Source organism: Mycothermus thermophilus (genome assembly GCF_041956435.1).
Source record: "Mycothermus thermophilus strain CBS 625.91 unplaced genomic scaffold VTJ04scaffold_5, whole genome shotgun sequence".
In the NCBI taxonomy this organism is placed as follows: Eukaryota; Fungi; Ascomycota; class Sordariomycetes; order Sordariales; family Chaetomiaceae; genus Mycothermus; species Mycothermus thermophilus.
In genome coordinates this window covers 2,804,066-2,822,092 of record NW_027191431.1, presented here as the reverse complement: position 1 = coordinate 2,822,092, position 18,027 = coordinate 2,804,066, and the positions used below count along the sequence as shown (strand labels likewise).

At 57.7% G+C, this 18,027-nt stretch overlaps 7 protein-coding genes across 7 annotated transcripts; 3 read left to right on the top strand and 4 right to left on the bottom strand.

The window, feature by feature from the left end:
• Positions 1–1,920: 1,920 nt before the first annotated feature.
• VTJ04DRAFT_8094 (uncharacterized protein) lies at positions 1,921–3,853 on the top strand (the record flags this gene model as incomplete). The annotated part of the gene is made up of 5 exons (XM_069366493.1): positions 1,921–2,069; positions 2,139–2,219; positions 2,354–2,678; positions 2,739–3,669; positions 3,756–3,853. 5 exons carry the CDS (start codon positions 1,921–1,923, stop codon positions 3,851–3,853), a joined length of 1,584 nt encoding a protein of 527 aa, XP_069217422.1.
• A 512-nt stretch (positions 3,854–4,365) lies between these two features.
• VTJ04DRAFT_8093 (uncharacterized protein) lies at positions 4,366–6,111 on the bottom strand (the record flags this gene model as incomplete). Its single annotated transcript, XM_069366492.1, has 1 exon — positions 4,366–6,111. One exon carries the CDS (start codon positions 6,109–6,111, stop codon positions 4,366–4,368), a length of 1,746 nt encoding a protein of 581 aa, XP_069217421.1.
• Positions 6,112–6,408: 297 nt separating this feature from the next.
• Positions 6,409–7,576, bottom strand: VTJ04DRAFT_8092 (uncharacterized protein; the record flags this gene model as incomplete). The annotated part of the gene is made up of 2 exons (XM_069366491.1): positions 6,409–7,161; positions 7,229–7,576. The coding sequence occupies 2 exons, from the start codon at positions 7,574–7,576 to the stop codon at positions 6,409–6,411; spliced, it is 1,101 nt and encodes a 366-aa protein (XP_069217420.1).
• A 545-nt stretch (positions 7,577–8,121) lies between these two features.
• VTJ04DRAFT_8091 (uncharacterized protein) lies at positions 8,122–9,467 on the top strand (the record flags this gene model as incomplete). Its single annotated transcript, XM_069366490.1, has 2 exons — positions 8,122–8,402; positions 8,480–9,467. 2 exons carry the CDS (start codon positions 8,122–8,124, stop codon positions 9,465–9,467), a joined length of 1,269 nt encoding a protein of 422 aa, XP_069217419.1.
• Positions 9,468–9,788: 321 nt separating this feature from the next.
• Positions 9,789–12,719, bottom strand: VTJ04DRAFT_8090 (uncharacterized protein; the record flags this gene model as incomplete). The annotated part of the gene is made up of 1 exon (XM_069366489.1): positions 9,789–12,719. The coding sequence occupies one exon, from the start codon at positions 12,717–12,719 to the stop codon at positions 9,789–9,791; it is 2,931 nt and encodes a 976-aa protein (XP_069217418.1).
• Positions 12,720–13,424: 705 nt separating this feature from the next.
• Positions 13,425–15,383, top strand: VTJ04DRAFT_8089 (uncharacterized protein; the record flags this gene model as incomplete). The annotated part of the gene is made up of 2 exons (XM_069366487.1): positions 13,425–14,444; positions 14,508–15,383. 2 exons carry the CDS (start codon positions 13,425–13,427, stop codon positions 15,381–15,383), a joined length of 1,896 nt encoding a protein of 631 aa, XP_069217417.1.
• Positions 15,384–15,811: 428 nt separating this feature from the next.
• VTJ04DRAFT_8088 (uncharacterized protein) lies at positions 15,812–17,509 on the bottom strand (the record flags this gene model as incomplete). Its single annotated transcript, XM_069366486.1, has 4 exons — positions 15,812–16,700; positions 16,756–16,910; positions 17,270–17,317; positions 17,507–17,509. 4 exons carry the CDS (start codon positions 17,507–17,509, stop codon positions 15,812–15,814), a joined length of 1,095 nt encoding a protein of 364 aa, XP_069217416.1.
• Between the last annotated feature and the right edge of the window lie 518 nt (positions 17,510–18,027).

Genomic DNA, 18,027 nt, shown 5'->3' with positions numbered 1-18,027 from the left:
GCCATATGCCTAGTTAGATAGCAGATCACTAGTCCCATGGCTGGCCGGCAGTGCAAGAGAGGTTCGTTGACCGTTGGCCGCCTAGCCTCTGGGAGCTAGTTGTGGCGTTTCCCAACCAGTCATGAGTAGAGGAATCCCCAGGCCAGCGCAGCCCAGTCCAGCCTTCACGAGCGCTAGACTCGCGGATGGCGTAGGGTGCCGCAGGTGTCCGGGCCGACGGAAGAGAACGTGACGGCTTGGCGATCGCGGGGCGCGGGATGTCATCAATGTCTTGACGTCCAGCTTGTTTCTGGTTTGCGCAGGGCCGTTTCTGTTTGGGGAGAAGTGCAGCGGCCTTCAGATGAGCCGCTTTTGCCTTGTCCAACGACGGGTTCAAGGTTGGCTGGTGCTGCAGATGCTGCAGATGCGGTGACGCCGGGCTGTTGCCGGATGGAGGGGACCGTTATTGGCGATGTTTGTGTGTGATGTTTGTCTCGAAGCGAGGTTATCGGGGTGTCCGATCAGCGATGCGGTCGGGTGAATTTTGAGGTCTCGACGAAATGCTAGAGATGATATTCCATAATATTCATACTACACACAGTGGTATTCACATGAAGCATGCCTGAGCAAAAGACAGTGTACTGTGGAAGGGAGGTCAGGTTCCTGACATCCAGGTGAGCTTTGTCTACCGTGGACGCTAGGTCGGCCCCATGTTGGCGTTGTGGCCTATCCTCAGTGTCGGATAAGGCAAGGATTTGCAGATTGCCGGGGTTGCACGGGCCAGGGACGGAGCGGACGGGATGCCGTTGCACTGGGCGGACTGAGTCACCGAGATGGGGATTGCAACTTCCCGAGCTTCTTCGTTTCTGTTTCCCGTTTATCCTGCCTGGGAGGCGACATTCCGAGGCTCTTTTCCTGAGCTAAATTTTTTTAATTTTTACAACACTGATGGCAAGAGGGACACCAATTGAAATGGATTTTCCAGTTTCTTCCAGGTTTTCAGAATAGGATTTTGTCAAACAGGACATCTTCAGAAACTTGGAAATTCCCATGGCCATGTGTAAATGCTCCATTTCCGGCATCTCACGACAGGCCCTGCACCGACCGGGACCGGGACCCCACCACCGAGAAAACCCCACCACGTTGGCGAACCCGCAGTGCCCCACCATCAAATGGCCATCGAGACAGGGGTCTTGTCGATGAGCAGAGCAGCAACGTGGAAAACCTTGCCTCCGAATTAGGCGCTTGGGGCCTATTGGTGTGGTGCCTGTGTGGTGACTTGTAACTTGTCGACGGGCGAGTTCGGGGAATCCAGGGCAGTCCAGACGTCGGCTTGCCGTCTTTGTGTGACTCGCGGCAGCGCCCGTTTCTTGTGACATCGCCTCTCGGCTCCAGTCGAGTCCGTCAGGATTTTTTTTTGACTGACATCGGCTCGCCGGGAGATATTTGGGAGTGGATGTCTCTTGACCTCCCATCCTCTCTCTACCTATCCATTACCTATCCCCTTCCAACTGGGATCCTCACTCCCACGCAACACCCTCCTTCTTCGGCAACAGTGTGGCTTCACCAACTGCCCACGTTCGCTCACTGAGCCGACCACTTTCTTTTCTCTTTTGAGAATCTCCTGCAGGGCCGCGCACCCTCGTGGCCTGCCTATCCTTCACTCACACGTCGGACGCTGCCATTCGGTGTTGGCAGGTTAGCTCTCCCGTCCAAGATAAAATCCTCCCAGATCTCCCCCCCTAGTTGCTGACCCGGCCTCGTCTAGACTGAGCAGCTAGCTACCCCTCCCCCGCTCTTCGTACCTCCAACATCCCGTCCGAAGCCATTGTCTCTTCAGACAATACCGCCGTCAAATCCCTTGGAGCTTCGCTACCAAGCCGTACCCATCATCAAACTTCTGCGGCTCTCTTCGACCATACTCTCCTCCTCGCCGAGTCAATGAGCCCTCCGCATCCCCAATTGGCGACCAACCCGGAGATGTCCCGGACACTGTTGAGCAACTCGCCCGACCACTCCTGGGTCGTCCAAAAGTTCGGTGGCACCAGCGTCGGAAAGTTCCCAGACAAGATCGCCGAAGATATCGTCAAGTACGTATCACTGCCTTCTGCTGCCAGGCCCTTCCGGAAGGAGGCTTTGATGTCTGACATGTGACACAGGGCCTATGTCGCGAACACCCGGGTAGTAGTTGTGTGCTCAGCACGGAGCACCGGCAAGAAGGTGACGGGAACCACAAGCAGGTAAGTCGGGATAATTTCCTGTCCAATGCCTACCCCGCCATAGGCAGCCGGCATGCCGATGTGTAACACGGCACACCCCAATTTGTCAATTGTTGCGGCGGACTGGCTAACAACGTGCTCGAACCCGTGCATAGGCTACTCGAGGTGTACAAGAAGCTTAAGGCTATCGTTGCGGCGGCATGTGACGCCGAGACGCAGGAGGATCTCCTTAACGAAGCCACACACATCGTCCGCGAGATCTGCGCGGACCACGTCGCTGCCGCGGATGCCTTCATCCAGGACAAGGTGCTGGCTTCGCTCCTCAAGGTCGAGACAGAGACGGACTGCCAGCTCCTCATCGACTACCTCGCCGCCGCAAAGCGGTTCAACCTCGAAGTTAACTCCCGCGCCAAGGATAGGGTTGTCAGCTTTGGCGAGAAGCTGAGCTGCAGGTTTATGACGTACCTCCTCAGGGATAAGGTGAGCACAGGAAATACGACTTATTTCGGTCAGGACTGCGGCTGACTCATACGGGAACAGGGTGTGGATGCCGAATATGTTGACCTCGCCGATATCATGCACATGGACAGCCCATGTCGGCTGGACGCCGCCTTCTACAGGCGCGCGGCCGATGCCATTTCCAAGAAGGTCCTTGCCTGCGGGGACAGGGTACCCGTCGTGACGGGTTTCTTCGGCAACGTCCCTGGCGGTCTCCTCGACGGTGAGATCGGGCGCGGATACACGGATCTGTGCGCGTCGTTGGTGGCCGTCGGCCTCAAAGCCGCGGAACTCCAGATCTGGAAGGAAGTCGATGGTATCTTCACTGCGGATCCCACCAAGGTCCCGACAGCGCGGCTCGTCCCGTCCATCACCCCCGCCGAGGCGGCCGAGCTGACCTTCTACGGCTCCGAGGTTATCCACCACCTGACCATGGACCAAGTCATCAAGGCGGTGCCGCCGATCCCCATCCGCATCAAGAACGTCAAGAACCCGCGCGGCGAGGGCACCATCGTCAAGCCCGACCCCTTGCTCGCCGCCGACCAGCAGATCCAGCGGCCGCGGCAGCCATCGGACCCGAACCGGCCCAGGAAGCCCAAGCGCCCGACGGCCGTGACGGTCAAGGACAACATCTCCATCATCAACATCCACTCCAACAAGCGCTCCATCGCGCACATGTTCCTAGCGCGCGTCTTTTCCATCCTCAGCCAGCAGCGCATCTCGGTCGACCTCATCTCGACGTCTGAGGTGCACGTGTCCATCGCCGTGCACATGGGCAACTCGTCGGCGGAGGGCGGCAGCTTCGACCAGGCGGTGCAGCAGCTGCGCGACGAGTGCGGCGAGGTCAGCGTGCTGCACGATATGTCCATCCTGAGCCTGGTGGGCGCCGAGATGAAGAACATGCCGGGCATTGCGGGCAAGATGTTCTCGACGCTGGGTGAGCACGAGATCAATATTGAGATGATTTCTCAGGGTAGGTTCACTCCGTCCTATTGTTCTAGTCTATGTGTGTGTGGATGGTCTGGACAGATGCTAATCATGTCTTGCTATGGTGTTTAGGTGCCAGCGAAATCAACATCTCGTGCGTCATTGATGCTCGGAGTGCCGAGAGAGCTATGAACATCTTGCACACGAGCTTGTTTACCTTCCTCGAGTAGAGAGAGTCGGAAGGATATGGAGACGATTCTTGTCCGGATACCGTCGTTTGTTCAACTGGTCGTGGGTCATTTGGGTTTTTGCATAAATGTGATTTTCGGGCGAGACTTGGTTGGTCATAATGTGGGATTCTACATATAGAGGGATTGGGTGTCATGATCTGGGGAGAGCAACATGTGTGGGATGTTTGGGGTCGGGATTGACTTTCTTTTCATCTTGGGCGGGGTACCAAAAAAGGTGACACGTATATAGGTACTGTTGAGAGTATATATAGACTTTCGTTCATGCCTTGTCGGCCGGTTTTGTGATTGTGATATGGACTACCCTGCTTGAGTCTTCCTGGGCATCTTGGGTCCTATGATCCAAGTCCTATGGGATCCATCATCTCTCTCTACTCTTCAGAGCCTTCGCGGCTGCTTTCAACCAGCAGATCCCACTTCCTCTGGTTGGTGTCTCGTCTTCCTGTTACAAGTCCATGTAAAAGAAATAATAGCTATGACCACCTACAACACCATCACAGCTTCAAAACCAACCACCCCTCTGCCTCCTTCTTCAACTCCCTATTGATCACATCCCCAACAACCCCGCCAACAACTCCCTGCCGCTCCCTCCCTTCGCTCCAAATCTTGGCACCGGCATAATGCTCAATGAAGCCCTCAGGCCCGGAGAGGATGAGGAGGTTCTTGCCGCCGTTGACGGGCTGGCCGGTGGCGGGGGAGACGCACTTACAGGAAACAGCTTCCGGAGTTGGGTTGGTGCGGGAGGGGTCCGAGTCGGGAGAGGCGGCGAGGAGGATGGGGGAGTGGTAGTGGCAATTGGAGGAGTCGATTGGTTGCGTGGTGGGTGAGGTTTTTGTTGTGTCGGTGGTAGTGGTGGCGGTGGTTGGAGAGGGCTGTGAGGACGACAAGAAGCCAAAGATGGAGGAGGAGGAACGCCGCTTTTCACTTCCAGTTGCTGCTGAGGAAAGGGTTGTTGCTGTTGTTGACCCGGCCATCAGCCTGGCGATGGTGTCCCGCGTGATGAACGACCCCTCCTCATCCACGGTACAGCTGTACCGGAACCTCTCGGCGCCGTATGCGCGACGGAACTCCTCCAGCATCGCCAGCACCGCGTTGCGGTTCTGGTCGCCGCTCTCCTGTCCACTACCGCAGCCGACGCAGTCCTCCCTCCTCCGATTCGCCCAGACTATATCCATCTCCACGCCCGGCACGGCAAGAAGCGCCTCGGCGGCCTGCAGGGCCGTGGCAATGCCCGTCCCGCCGGCAAGGAAGACCACCCTCTTCACCCGCTGGTCCTGTGGCTGGTCAGCGGCATTGTTGTTGTCCAAGCCAGCCTTTTCCTTCCCCTCAGCAACTGCATTATCAACTTCCCCGATCCTCTTCCGCAAATCAAACCCCAACCTCGGCCCCCTCAACTCCACATTCCCCCCGACCTCCAACCCGCTCAACCACTTAGACACTAGCCCCAACTTCCTCACGTACAACCTCACCGTCTTCTCCTCCTCCCCTTCCTCCCCACCCACCCTCCTGCTCGGCGGAAGCGGTGTATAATCCCTCGAAACCATAATCTCAGGCTGCTTCACCTCGACGCTCCACAACCCGCCATGCTCCCAGGCCTTTTCCAGCTCCATCAGCGTCTTCTTCTGACCCCTGCCGCCGAGCGGCGACAGAGTGAGGATAAACGCCGTCGAAGACACCGGCTCGATGGACGAGATGCGGAAGGGCGTAAAAGTGTCCGGGTTCAGCGAGCGCTGGGTTTTGGACTTGTCGAAGTGGTAGATGTCCGGGGTGGGGATGAAGGTGTAGACGAGGAGGAGGACGCAGACGTAGGCGATGCTTTTGGCCGAGGGGAAGCGGAATTTTCGTTCCTTCTGTTGTTGCTGGTCCCTGCTGCTCTGGCCGCCGGGAGGTGGGGAGGAGGGAGGGGTAGTGGGAGGGCGAGGGGAGTGTTGTTGTTGAGGTGAGGATTTAGACTGTTGCTGAGTAGCGCCAGGCTTCTGAGGTCCAGACTTGGGCGGTTTCGCAGGAGGTTTGGATTCGGGCAGGATGATGCGGATGGGAGCTACTGGTGCCCGATGGAAGGGGGAAGTGTTGTGAATAGCGCACCGCTGGGAGGAGAGCGAAATCGGGAAAAGCCGACCTGTCCGGGTGAGAGGTGAGAACGAGTTCATGAAGATGTTGTTGACGGCGATGCGAGTTGACTTCATGACAGGCCCCTGAGCCAGCGAGCGGGCGCGTAGTTGAATCATGGCTGAAGCCATCTTGACTGCGGCTGCACCACCGACTGGCCGGTTGTACCCGGCCGTCGAGTTGAAGAGAGCGGTAGTGGTCGGTAAAGGAGTTGAGGTGTGAAAGTGAAAGTGAAAGTGAAAGTGGAGTTTTACATGAGGCATCGCGAGCAAACGCTCTCGGGTTTATGCAGTTAAGCCATATACGCCCCGTCAATGGCATTTCTGGGCAAACCTCTACCCCGAGGACATCATCAGAGACGTCTAGTGTCTACACCATCTAGTACCTATGTATGTACACTGTTCTATCCGGCGTATACAGAGAAACCCTCACAATGTTACAATCTCCCCGCTCTGCTTAATGGCTCCCCTAAACAATTCCTCAATCACTATGCCCCTCACTACGGTCTCCTGCACAATGCCCTCTACATTACTCGGTTGAACCCTCCCATACCAGATCCCATGCCCCGCCAGAGGATGCGGATTCCCCTTCTTTGTCTTCATCCCCGGCGGGATATAAATCACCACATTCCCCGCAAACTTATGCCCGCCGATATGGCTAATCAACCCCACCCTCGCCGTCGCCTTGGGCTTGACGCCCTCATCCTCCATCGCCTCCTCCACCGCCCCTCCCAGCTCCTTCTGGCCCTTCCACTCGTTCTTCAAAACCTGCACCGCGCCCCTCACCACCTCGACCCCTTTCACGGGCAGATGCCGCTCAAACTCGGCCTTGAGCAGCGGACCATAAAGTCCGCACCGTGCGTCCCGCGACCCGTGGCCGCAGATGAGCACCATCACGTCCTCCACGTCGCGCACGCCGTACAGGATGTTGCCGTAGACGGGCTTGCGCACGAGGCGGTCGCGGTGGATGGGCGACAGGTCGGCGTACATGGGGTGTAACGTCTCGGGCTGCAGGTAGGCGCGCACGAGCGCCTCGGCATGCTCGAAGGAGACGCGCGGGAGGTAGGGGACGTATTTGAACATGGGCAGGATGTAGACCGAGTCCATGATGACGTCGGCGTTTTTGGTCGGCGGCGGGGTGGGCGGGAAGGAGGAGTTGAGGACGGAGATGTTGTGGAACGGCTGGGGTGGTGGTTGTTAGCGTCGGGAGATGAGTATGGGGAAGGAAAAAGAGGGAGTAGGAGCTTACATCGGAGTATTTCCCCCCAGGACCGATCAGCTCCTTCAAGTCGGCGGCGAGGTTGTCGCCGGCGTTGCCAAGCTCAATGTGTTTTTTCCAGTTGGTCTGGCCGGTACAGATGAGAACATGCTGTGAATAGCTGGGGATTGCGCCGTTGAGGCGGGTGCCGCGGTCAATCTCGAAGCCGTCGGGGAGCTGGGGGGGAGGAGGACAGGAGCATGTCGGTTCGGGACATGTGGGAGTCGTGGGGAAGGGTTTTGCGGATTTGGGGAGTGCGGGTGTTGTTGTGAAGGTTCTTGATAGTCTAGATAGTCTCGGACAGGCCCGAGGGAGGAGCCTGTGTATTTGTATTGTCATGGCGGGCGCAGGGTTGGGGGTGAGAAAGGTTGGGAGGCCATGGTCGAAGCCATGTCGTGGATTCTGGGACTTGGAGTAGCAGAATCTCGGCCGAAGATGGAAGCTCGGCTTGACGAGTGGGTTCATCCTTATGCATTAAAGTGAGATGAAGGCTTCGATAACTCAATGTCATGGACTCTTCAACCACCATCAAGTCACCCCTTGTAAGAGTTTGTTTACACAACTTGTCGACTACTCAGTGAGATCAACATGAGTGGGTGAATTGATGATTACAGAATCCGCACTCTCAGCAAGTTTCCTCTCCTCAACTTGTCTGGCGTGTCGGCACAATCCATCCTTATTTCCACACTCTCGAATCTTCACCTTTTCTAGTTTCTTATATACTACGCCGTGTTGTTCTTGACCTCACATCGTTTTACTCTCTTCTGCCCTGTTCACACCACTTTTCTCCTTTACATCAGCTCATATGAGATCCCATCTTCCTTCTCCCACCTCTCACACAAGCCAAATAACTTCTCTTACCACTACTAACCAAACCCCCAGCCATGCCTCGCCTGGCCCCCTCCCTCTTCTGGCGAGCCCGCTCTCAAATCTCCCCTCTGGCTCCCGTCCTCCTCCCCGCCTGCCGGGATCTGGAATCCGCCGCCAACGAGCTGCGCTGGATCCGCGAGCACGTCCGCGACAACCCGTCTCCCATCCCCGAGAGCATCCGAATCTGGCAGTTCGTCGAGAAGCGGGGGAAGGGAGTCCCGCTGCAGTACGTTTTGGGCACTCAGCCGTTTGGGGACTTGGATATCAGGTGTCGGCCGGGGGTTTTGATTCCTAGGTGAGTAAGTGAAGTGAGTTTCTGAACTCTCCGGGAGTATCATCATGGTCTGACATATAGACGTAATTTATATCCAGACCGGAGACGGAGTCATACACTCTACACCTCGCCAACCTCCTCTTCCGCTCCTTATCAACCTCCTCCCTACAACAACCAACGAATCCCGAACCCCTCAAAATCCTCGACCTTTGCACCGGCACAGGTTGCATCCCTCTCCTCCTCTTCTCCACCCTCCTCCGCTTATTACCAGCCTCTTCTTCCTCCTCCCAACTCCCTTCCCACATCCAAATCCACGGCGTCGACATCTCTCCCGCCGCGGTCCGGCTCGCGCGCGAGAACCTGCACCGGGCAGTCGCTCAGCGCAGGATCCCCTCCTCCTCTTCTTCCCCGGTTCCTTATGAGGTTGTGTTCCACCAGGGAGATGTTTTCGATCCCTCGTCCGTTTTGCGGTGGAGTAGCTTGTTGTCTGCCTCCCCAGCCTTACCTCAAGGCGGACAGCGGCAGCCGACATCTCAAACAGCAACGGAGGAGAGGGAAGAAGTAGAAGAAGAAGGGATCGACCTCCTAACCATCAACCCACCCTACATCTCCCCGCACGGCTTCGCCCGGACCACCGCCCGATCGGTGCGCAACTACGAGCCCAAACTCGCTCTCGTGCCCCCCACCGATCTTCCCCAAATATCCACCACAGCTACCGGATGTGTTCTTGACCATGACAGGATCCTCCGGCCGCACGACGTCTTCTACCCCCTCACCCTCGAAATCGCAAACCTCCTCAAATCGAAAAGGGTGTTCATGGAGGTGGGTAGTCTGGAGCAGGCCGCAAGGGTCGTGCGTTTCTATTTGCGACAACAACAACTACAACGACAACAGCGACGACGGAGGAGTGGTGAGGGTGAGCAAAACAGAAACGGAAACGGCAGTGGCTCGTTCACAACGGTGGAGATATGGCGCGACGAGCCCTCTCTCGGAGATCGTGGGGAGCGGACCGCGGTTGACGGGACGCAGGTGTTGGTGAGAGGGGAGGGGAGGGCGAGGGGGGTGTTTTTGTCAAGGGTTGATTAACTCTCTGTGACGGGTTTTGCTTGCAAAGGAAAAAAAGAGGGCTGCTTACCTGCTTACGTAGCTTCGATGTCGAATGTGATTCATGAAGCGTTTTGGTGGTTTGGAGGTTAAGTGATGTTTGGTTGGCAGCACGAGATCCACGGAGGCAGGTGAAGAGATGACATAGATGGGTGCTTGATGTATAGACATGTATATGTATGCCAGAGGATAAGCAGACGTGGTGTAATATATAATACACACTTGAAAGAGGAGTGTACACACACCACCTCACCCATCATATACTCCAAACCCCATCATACCCCCCTCTAAAACAGATCTTGTCTATAGTACAAAATTCACCAACTTCCCCCCCTTAACAACAATCACCTTCTTCGCCCCCCTCAAATCCACCTTTCCCTCCAACTTGGCCCGTCCCTCCTCCGTTCTCAGAATCTCCCCAACAACCCACTCCCTCAGCTCCGCCTCCCCCATCCCGCCGGCTGGTGGCTTCGGAATCTCCACAACACACCTCAACTTCCCATTCACCTGCACCGCGCAGCTCTGTTTCCGCGGCTGCATCAATTCCAACTCCAGCGTGCCATCCTGCCGGGGAAACTCTGCCTTCCCTTGGCCGCGGAACATAGACCACTCCTTGTTATTTCCTTCTTGTTGTTGATGGTGCAGCAGAGCCCAACACTCCTCGGCAAACGCTGGCGTAACAGGCGCCATCATCCTCACCAGGGCCGAGATCGCCTCCCGTTTGACGACGGCGCTGAGGTGGACTTCGTGCGCCTGGATCGTGTTTGCCAGGCTCATGAGGTCCGAGATGACCGTGTTGAGGGTGTAGACCTTTTCGTATGAGGCCGAGACGGAAGAGATGGTTTGTTGTACGTGCCGCCAGACGGTGGTGTCGGCGTCCCATTGGGTAAGTTGGTCAGGGGTCATGGAACTGAGGCGAGAATAGGTTTGTTCGAGGTATTCCCTTGGGCTGGTGGTGGGTGCTGGCTCGGTGGATGGGGATAGGGAAGTGACGAGGTCGTGGACGCGGTTCAGCCAGCGTGTGACGCCGATGATTTTGTCCCCGTCCCAGTCGAGTACGTCGCTTACTGGGGCTTGGAAGAGCATGTGTGCGCGCGTGGCGTCGGCGCCGTGCTGGGTGATGACACTGGTTGGGTCGACACCGTTGTGTTTGGACTTGGACATCTTCTCGTAGGTGACGGTAGCGGGGGCGCCGGTGGCGGCAACTTTCGGAGAGGTAGGGTCGGTGAGGTCGACTTCGTCAGGTTTGAGGAACTTGCCGGTAGCGGGGTCGATGTAGGTTTTACCGTGGACCATGCCTTGGGTGATGAGGCGCTTGAAGGGTTCATGCACGCTGGTTGGGTCGGCTTCCGAGGTACTCCCTGATACGAGAGAAGATGTCATGAGGAATTTGTAGATGAAGCGGGCGTAAAGAAGGTGCAAGATGGCGTGCTCGATGCCGCCGATGTACAGGTCAACCGGCAACATGGAACGAGCCTTGTCGGCCGCGAATGGAACGTCCTGGTTGTGCGGGTCGATGAAGCGCATGTAGTACCAGCTAGAATCGACGAATGTATCCATGGTGTCGGTGTCTCGCTTCGCCGGGCCACCGCATTTTGGGCAGTCGGTGTTGACCCATTCATCCAGCGCCTCGAGCGGGTTGCCTGTCTTCTTGTCGGCCCAGTGGTCGTCAACCTCAGGGAGCATGACAGGCAGCTGGTCGTCCGGCACGGGCACAGCGCCGCACGAGCCACAATGCACGATGGGGATGGGAGTTCCCCAGTACCGTTGACGGCTGATCAGCCAGTCGCGGAGACGCCATTTCTCCTGACGCTTGGCGAGACCGGCCTCCTCGAGCATGTTGAGCAGAATCTCGCCAGCCTCTTTGGAGGATTTGCCCTTGAACGGACCGCTATGCTCCGTCATGACGCCGTGGTCGACGAAAGGCTCATTAGCCATGGCGGTGGTGGACTCATCTTCGGAAGCGGTAAGGACGTAGCGGATGGGTTCGTTGTAGTGATGTGTCTTCCAAAAAGCATGGTCACGGACATCATGCGCTGGAACTCCCATGACGGCTCCTTCGCCATAATCGCCGAGGACGTAGGGAGCCACGTAGACCGGAATGGACTGTTTCGTGGCATCAGGAGTCTCTGGGTGGTAGGCGAGGGGGTTGACGGCGCGGATGTGAGGCAGCATGTAGCCAACCTTGGAGTCTGGCGGTAGTCCTGGGAGAGTGTCGAGGAATGCCTGCAGCTCAGGGTCGCTGGCGGCGAGCTTGGTGACGACCGGGTGAGTAGCGGCCAATGCGATGTATTGAACGCCAAAGAGGGTGTCGGGCCGGCTGGTGAAGACCTCGATGGCGGCGTGCATGTCATGATCAAAAGCCAGGATGGGGAACTTGATAGTGGCACCGACAGACTTGCCCAGCCAGTTCTTTTGCATGGCCAGCACGCGTTCGGGCCAGGCTTCGTCCTTGGCTAGCACTTCGAGATCACGGAGCAAGGCCTCGCGGAACTCGGAGATGCGGAGGAACCATTGCTTCAGCTTGCGCTTCTCGACCTTGGCCCCGGATCTCCATGAGCAGCCGTTGGCGTCAACCTGTTCATTGGCCAGGACGGTCTTGTCAACGGGGTCATAGTTGACCTCGGCCTCGGCTTGGTAGGCAAGGCCTTTCTCGTGCAGCAGCAGGAAGATCTTTTGGGTGTGTTTGTAGAAGTCGGGATTGCAGGTGGCCAGCTCACGGTCCCAGTCCCAGTCGGCGTTCATGAGGGCGAGTTGGTTCTTCATGTTGGCAATGTTGGCATGGGTCCAGGAGGCGGGGTTGATGCCTCTCTCCATGGCGGCGTTCTCGGCGGGCAAACCGAAGGCGTCCCAGCCCATGGGAAGAAGGGCATTGTGGCCACGGAGGGTGTTGTAACGAGCGACAACATCGGCAATGGTGTAGACGCGGAGGTGGCCGAGGTGTAGATAACCCGAGGGGTAGGGGAACATGGGCAGGATGTACTTTGTGATGTCGGAGTCATCTTTGGGTTTGGTGAGGGATGTCCATCGCTCGCGCCATTTTGAGTCCAGAGCAGGGAGGTCTAGTTTGTGGGAAGCATAGCTCGGGGCCGTGGCGGCGAAGGTTCGGAGAGCCGTCCAGGGCAGTGATGGGGAAGATGAGGATGATGGGATGAGTGGCAATGCTGTCCGTGGCCGCCATGAGCCCAGTTTGGGCAGAGAGCGGCCAATTGACCTGACACAGATCAGGGGCATGGTGAGTCCATGGCTGGATATAAGTAGGGGAGAGTTGAGTGGTTCAATTTCAAGAACAGAACTCAATTATGGATGTCATGATGTGACTTGATGTGACCTGAGCTTCCATCAGTTGAGCCCCAGTGACTTGGAAAAATAAAGTGGGGCTGTTTCCGCTGCGAGATGCCCCGCCAAACGCCAAACCGGGAACTGGATCCAGACTTCCCACTGGAACCCTTGCTTGGTGCCAAGACGGCAGTTGTGGAGTTACATGTCTTGGCTGCCCGTTTCGATGACAGCGGTCAAGGCGCTTTCTCGCTTTCTCTCGACCCCTTTCTGTTCTTTCTGCATCGTTTCGGGGCTTCAATCACGGCCAACTCTACTCTCTGCTGCTTGTTCTTCTCTCCCTTTTTCTGTTCGAGTTGCTGGCACTTGTAGCTACGGTTTTATTTAATATTTACCTGTGCCATCTAGACGCTGGCCCGGTCTTTTTTCTCGCCTACCAAGTAACCAGCTGACCACTCTCGACGACATCTTGAAACGAGCGCTTCTCTCAAGTCTTTCTCGGCCAGTCCTCGTCCCATCACCGCCAGCAGCCGACACTATCCGCCATCCTCTTGTCCCCGGCCTTCGCTTTCATCCATGGTTCTGATCTCAGCTCTCCCCTTCAACAACTCATAACCCACCCCCGGCGAGCCTCCAACTCGCCGCTAGCCCGCCTCCACCATGCCACCCCTCTACTCCAACCTCAACAACCACGCCCGAGACTCCCTCGAGCTCGCATCCCTCGCAAGCTCCAGCCAGCTCGCCGGTCCCGACGATGACGTCTCCTCACGTCCGAGCATATCCTCCTCCCGCCGCGCCTCTCTCGAACGCGACGACCCCCTCGACTCGGCCAACCCCGCCGCTGCCTCCGCCGCGCGCACCCGCTCCTACTCGGTCAACTCGGCCTTCGAGTTCACCGCCAACCTCTTCCCTCTCTCCAGCACCGCCGGCGCTGCTGGCGGATATGCGCCCCTCGGCCCCACCTCGTCGTCTGCCCGCCATGCCGGCGGCGGCCTGGCCAACGGATCCTTGGAGAAGCACAAGACCTTGACCTACCTGAACGGCCTGTCGTTGATTGTGGGCTTGATTATCGGGTCGGGCATTTTCTCCTCGCCCAGTCAGGTGAATATGCACGCCGGTTCGCCGGGGGCGGCATTGATTGTGTGGCTTGTGGCGGGGGTGTTGGCGTGGACGGGCGCTGCCAGTTATGCTGAGCTGGGAGGTGCGATTCCGCTCAATGGAGGGGCGCAGGTGTATCTGGCCAAGATCCTCGGTGAGCTCGCGGGCTTCCTGTTTACCTGGGTGGCCGTGCTGGTGCTCAAACCCGGCAGCGCCGCCATCATCGCCATCATCATGGGCGAGTACCTCGTGCGCGCCGTCATTGGCGCCGAGGCCGAGACGGTCAACCCGTGGATCAACAAGGCGGTCGCTCTGGTCGGCCTCACTGTCGTCACCTTCCTCAACTCCGTCTCCACGCGCTTGGGAACGAGGATTAATGACATGCTCATGTTCCTCAAGTTTGTTGCGCTGCTAGGTGTCACCGTCATTGGCATCGTGGTCGCCGCTACGGGCTTTTCCACTACTGGCGAGGCAAACCGCGATTGGAAGGACCACCCCTGGTTTGAGGGCACCAACATGGACGCCTCGGCCTGGGCAGTGGCTCTGTACGCCGGCCTCTGGGCCTTTGATGGGTGGGATAACGTAAGATGCTTCCATCCTTGCTCCCTTAAACTAATCATCTCCGTCTAACCCCTTTGCTTTCAGACAAACTACGTAGTTGGCGAATTCCGCAACCCCAGCCGAGACCTTCCCCGCGTAATCCACACGGCCATGCCGCTCGTCATTGCGTCCTACATCCTTGCCAACGTCGCCTACTTCCTCGTCCTCCCCCTCGCGACCATCAACTCCTCCAACACCGTCGCCGTCATGTTCGGCTCCAAAGTCTTTGGCTCCGTTGGCGCTCTCGTCTTCGCGCTGATCGTCAGCGCCTCGTGCTTCGGCGCCCTCAACTCCTCCACCTTCACCTCCTCCCGCCTCATCTACGTCGCCGGAAAGGAGGGCTACATCCCCTCCCTCTTCGGCCGCCTGGGCGGCTCCGGCGACGCGGCCCAGGCCGAACTCTCAACCTTGCGCACCCGCTCCTGGTTCACGCGCAAACTTGCGACCTTAGTCGGAGACGAAGACACGGGCCTCTTCTTCACGCCCATCCCCGCCCTCATCCTCAACGCGGTCCTGACGGCTGGGTACATTGCGGTCGGCGAGTTCGGGACGCTCGTCACCTTCTACGGCGTGGCGGGCTACACTTTTTACTTCCTTACTGTCTTAGCGCTCATCGTGCTGCGCGTGCGCGAGCCCCACCTCGAGAGGCCTTACAAGACGTGGATCACGACGCCGATATGCTTCTGCTGCGTCAGCCTGTTCCTGCTCAGCCGCGCCGTGTTCGCTCAGCCGCTGCAGACGCTGGTCGTCGTGGCGTTTGTCGTGGCCGGCGTGCCCGTGTATTTTTGGCGCGTCAGGGGGTTTGGGAGGGGAGCCGCGGCGGGGAGGATACCGAGGAGGACGAGGGACACGGGGAAGAGGGAAGCAGACGGCGAAGAAGGGGGAAGGAGGTGGTGGAAGTTTTGGGCGAGGGGAGGGTAACTGACCAGGGATGGCTTGGGTCGTTCATGATCCGGAGATTAGAGCATGCATATATATACCTAAGTATAATGCGGACATAGAGCGCTGGTTTTGAATATAACGGGCGGCTTGGGTCCATACCCTCCTGGATATTCGTCATCGCGGAGCCCTCCTCCTGTAAAGGTGACTGACATGCGAGGGCTTGATGCCCTCTGGGAATGATAAGCAGGACTGAAACACAACCATGTTTACCTGATGGCCTCAGTCAAATAGAACAAAGGCTATCATATTGATGGTTTAATGGACCATCCATTTGAATAGAACACGGCCAATATTTACAGCAGCCCTTCCTCAACTAACCAGCGGGAACACTAACCTCCTGCAAGGCGGCAAAGCTTCCATGAATCCCATGCCCATCATTCCTGCCCCTCCATAGCATCTTTCCCTCCTCATTTCTTCCTCTCACCATACGCCCTGGTCACATAATCCCCGCCATGCACAATCAAATCCTCCGGGCGATAATCGAACCGTCCACTCAAATAACTCTCCAAAATCCTCTTGGTCCCCTCGGCATACCTCTTCTGTGCGTCCAGCGACGTGCCCGACATGTGCGGGACCATGGCGTTGCCGCCGCCGAACGGGTTCTTTGCGGTGCGCAGGACGTGGTCGGCGGGCGCGGGCTGCGGGAACCACACGTCGCCGCCGTAGCCGCGGAGGTGTCCCGTGCGGAGGGCTTCCGCGACGTCCTCTTTCACCACGATGGCGCCGCGCGCCGTGTTCACCAGCCAGCTCCCACGCTTCATCTTGGCGATCAGGTCCTTGTTGAACAGGCCGCGGGTACTGGCATGCAGTGGGCAGTTGATGGTGACCACGTCGCACTGGGCAAGCATTTCCTCGAGGGAATCAACCCGGCGGCAGCCGATTTCTTTTTCCTTCTCCGGGGACAGGGGTTGGTAGTCGTAGTAGAGCAGCTCTTTGCAATCGAACGGCTTCAGGCGGCGGAGGACGCGCTCGCCGATGCGGCCCACGCCGACGGTGCCGACGACCTTGCCCTCGAGGTCGTACTCGTCCTTGGCGACCTCGGCCACGTCCCACCGCCCGGCCTCGATCTGCTCGTGCGCGGGCACAAAGTTGCGCACCAGCACGAGGATGGTCATGACGACGTGCTCGGCGACCGAGACCACGTTGGAGCCGGTGACTTCGGCGACTGTGATGCCGCCGTTAGTTTTGTTGGCGGCGTCGAGGTCGACGTGGTCGGACCCGATGCCGGCCGTGATGGCGAGCTTGAGCTTCTTGGCTCGAGCGAGGCGTTCGGCGGTGAGGTAGCCCGGGTGGAAGCTGTGGTTTGCCTTGTGAGTTTCTGGCCGGTCTATGTCTTAGACAGAGAACCTACGGCGTGGTGATGATGACCTCAGCATCCTCCAGCTCCCGATCAAACGTCGAGTTCTCGCCCTCCTTATCCGACGTGGTCACCAGCGTGTGGCCCTGGTCTTCAAGCCACTTGCGCAAGCCGAGCTCATTTTCGGTCGTTCCCAAGAGATCAGGAACCTGTTCGTTTTCGGTGGTCAGTCGCTTCCTGAAGCTTCACGCGGTCCCGGACCCCACCCCCGGATGATTCCCCCTGACTGCCGCGATGCCAAGGCGGGTGTTGAACCCGATGACATCTCCACTTCCCCGAGAGGCCGAGCCCTTTGTGGAGCTCCGGTGGCTTAACATCACGGGCCGCGGCGGAGCTGCCGTGACGTAAGGGACCCCCGACCCCGCATTTCTGACCGGTTACATGTGCAGTTTGGAGAAGAACATGCATATGTATATGCGTCTATCCGGGGGAGGGGGGAAGGGAGCAGACAGGGTGGTGGAACGGCAATTGAGGGAGAGGAGAGAGAGGAGTTGGTGGAATTTCGTACCTGTTCGGCATGCTTGCCGCCGTCGTAGAGGACCGCAAGAACTTTGACCTTTTCGCGTTGGGCTGTTGTTAGCAAGCGCTTGGAAAAGAGAGGTCCGCATGCGAATTGGGACGTCCTGTTGGCGAATATGCTTCCACTGGCAGGGTGCCCATGACGCCAGGGCCCGGAGCGGGAGACAAGCGAGAGAAGGGAAGAGGAGCGAGAGGAGAAAAGGGCCGTAGATGGACGGAGGAGTACCATTGTTACTGTGGATGTGGTTTAGTCAGAAGACTCGAGGTGGAGGTGAGGAGCAAAGTTGAGATGGGACGGTGCGGGGATAGTCAGGGAGTGTCGGGATATATAAGTGAGATCTCTCTGTCTGTCCGTCAGGAGGGAAGGACTTAACCACTGAACGGGAGAATCTGGAAATGCAAGTCTATACCGACAAGAAGCTCCGTGTATAACCGCAGAAGCAGACGTAGGATACGGTCTTAATTTATAAACAAGCACAACGAAGCCCGGGAGCCTTCGGGCATACTTATGTTTCCCCTCTTTCCCATCCGGAATACTCTGGATAATGGTTCCTCAGATGCCAGTTTCAACGTTACCACTAGGCCCTGTCTTAGCCGAAGGAACCTGCATCCGGTCAGGAACATGCTGCATCATAGTACGATAGGGGCTACATGACGGTTGGATAGATGACCGGGTATCTCGGACCAAAGGACACAGCAACATCCGAAGGGTCGTGAGAGATCGCAGTAGCATATTACAGAAGATGA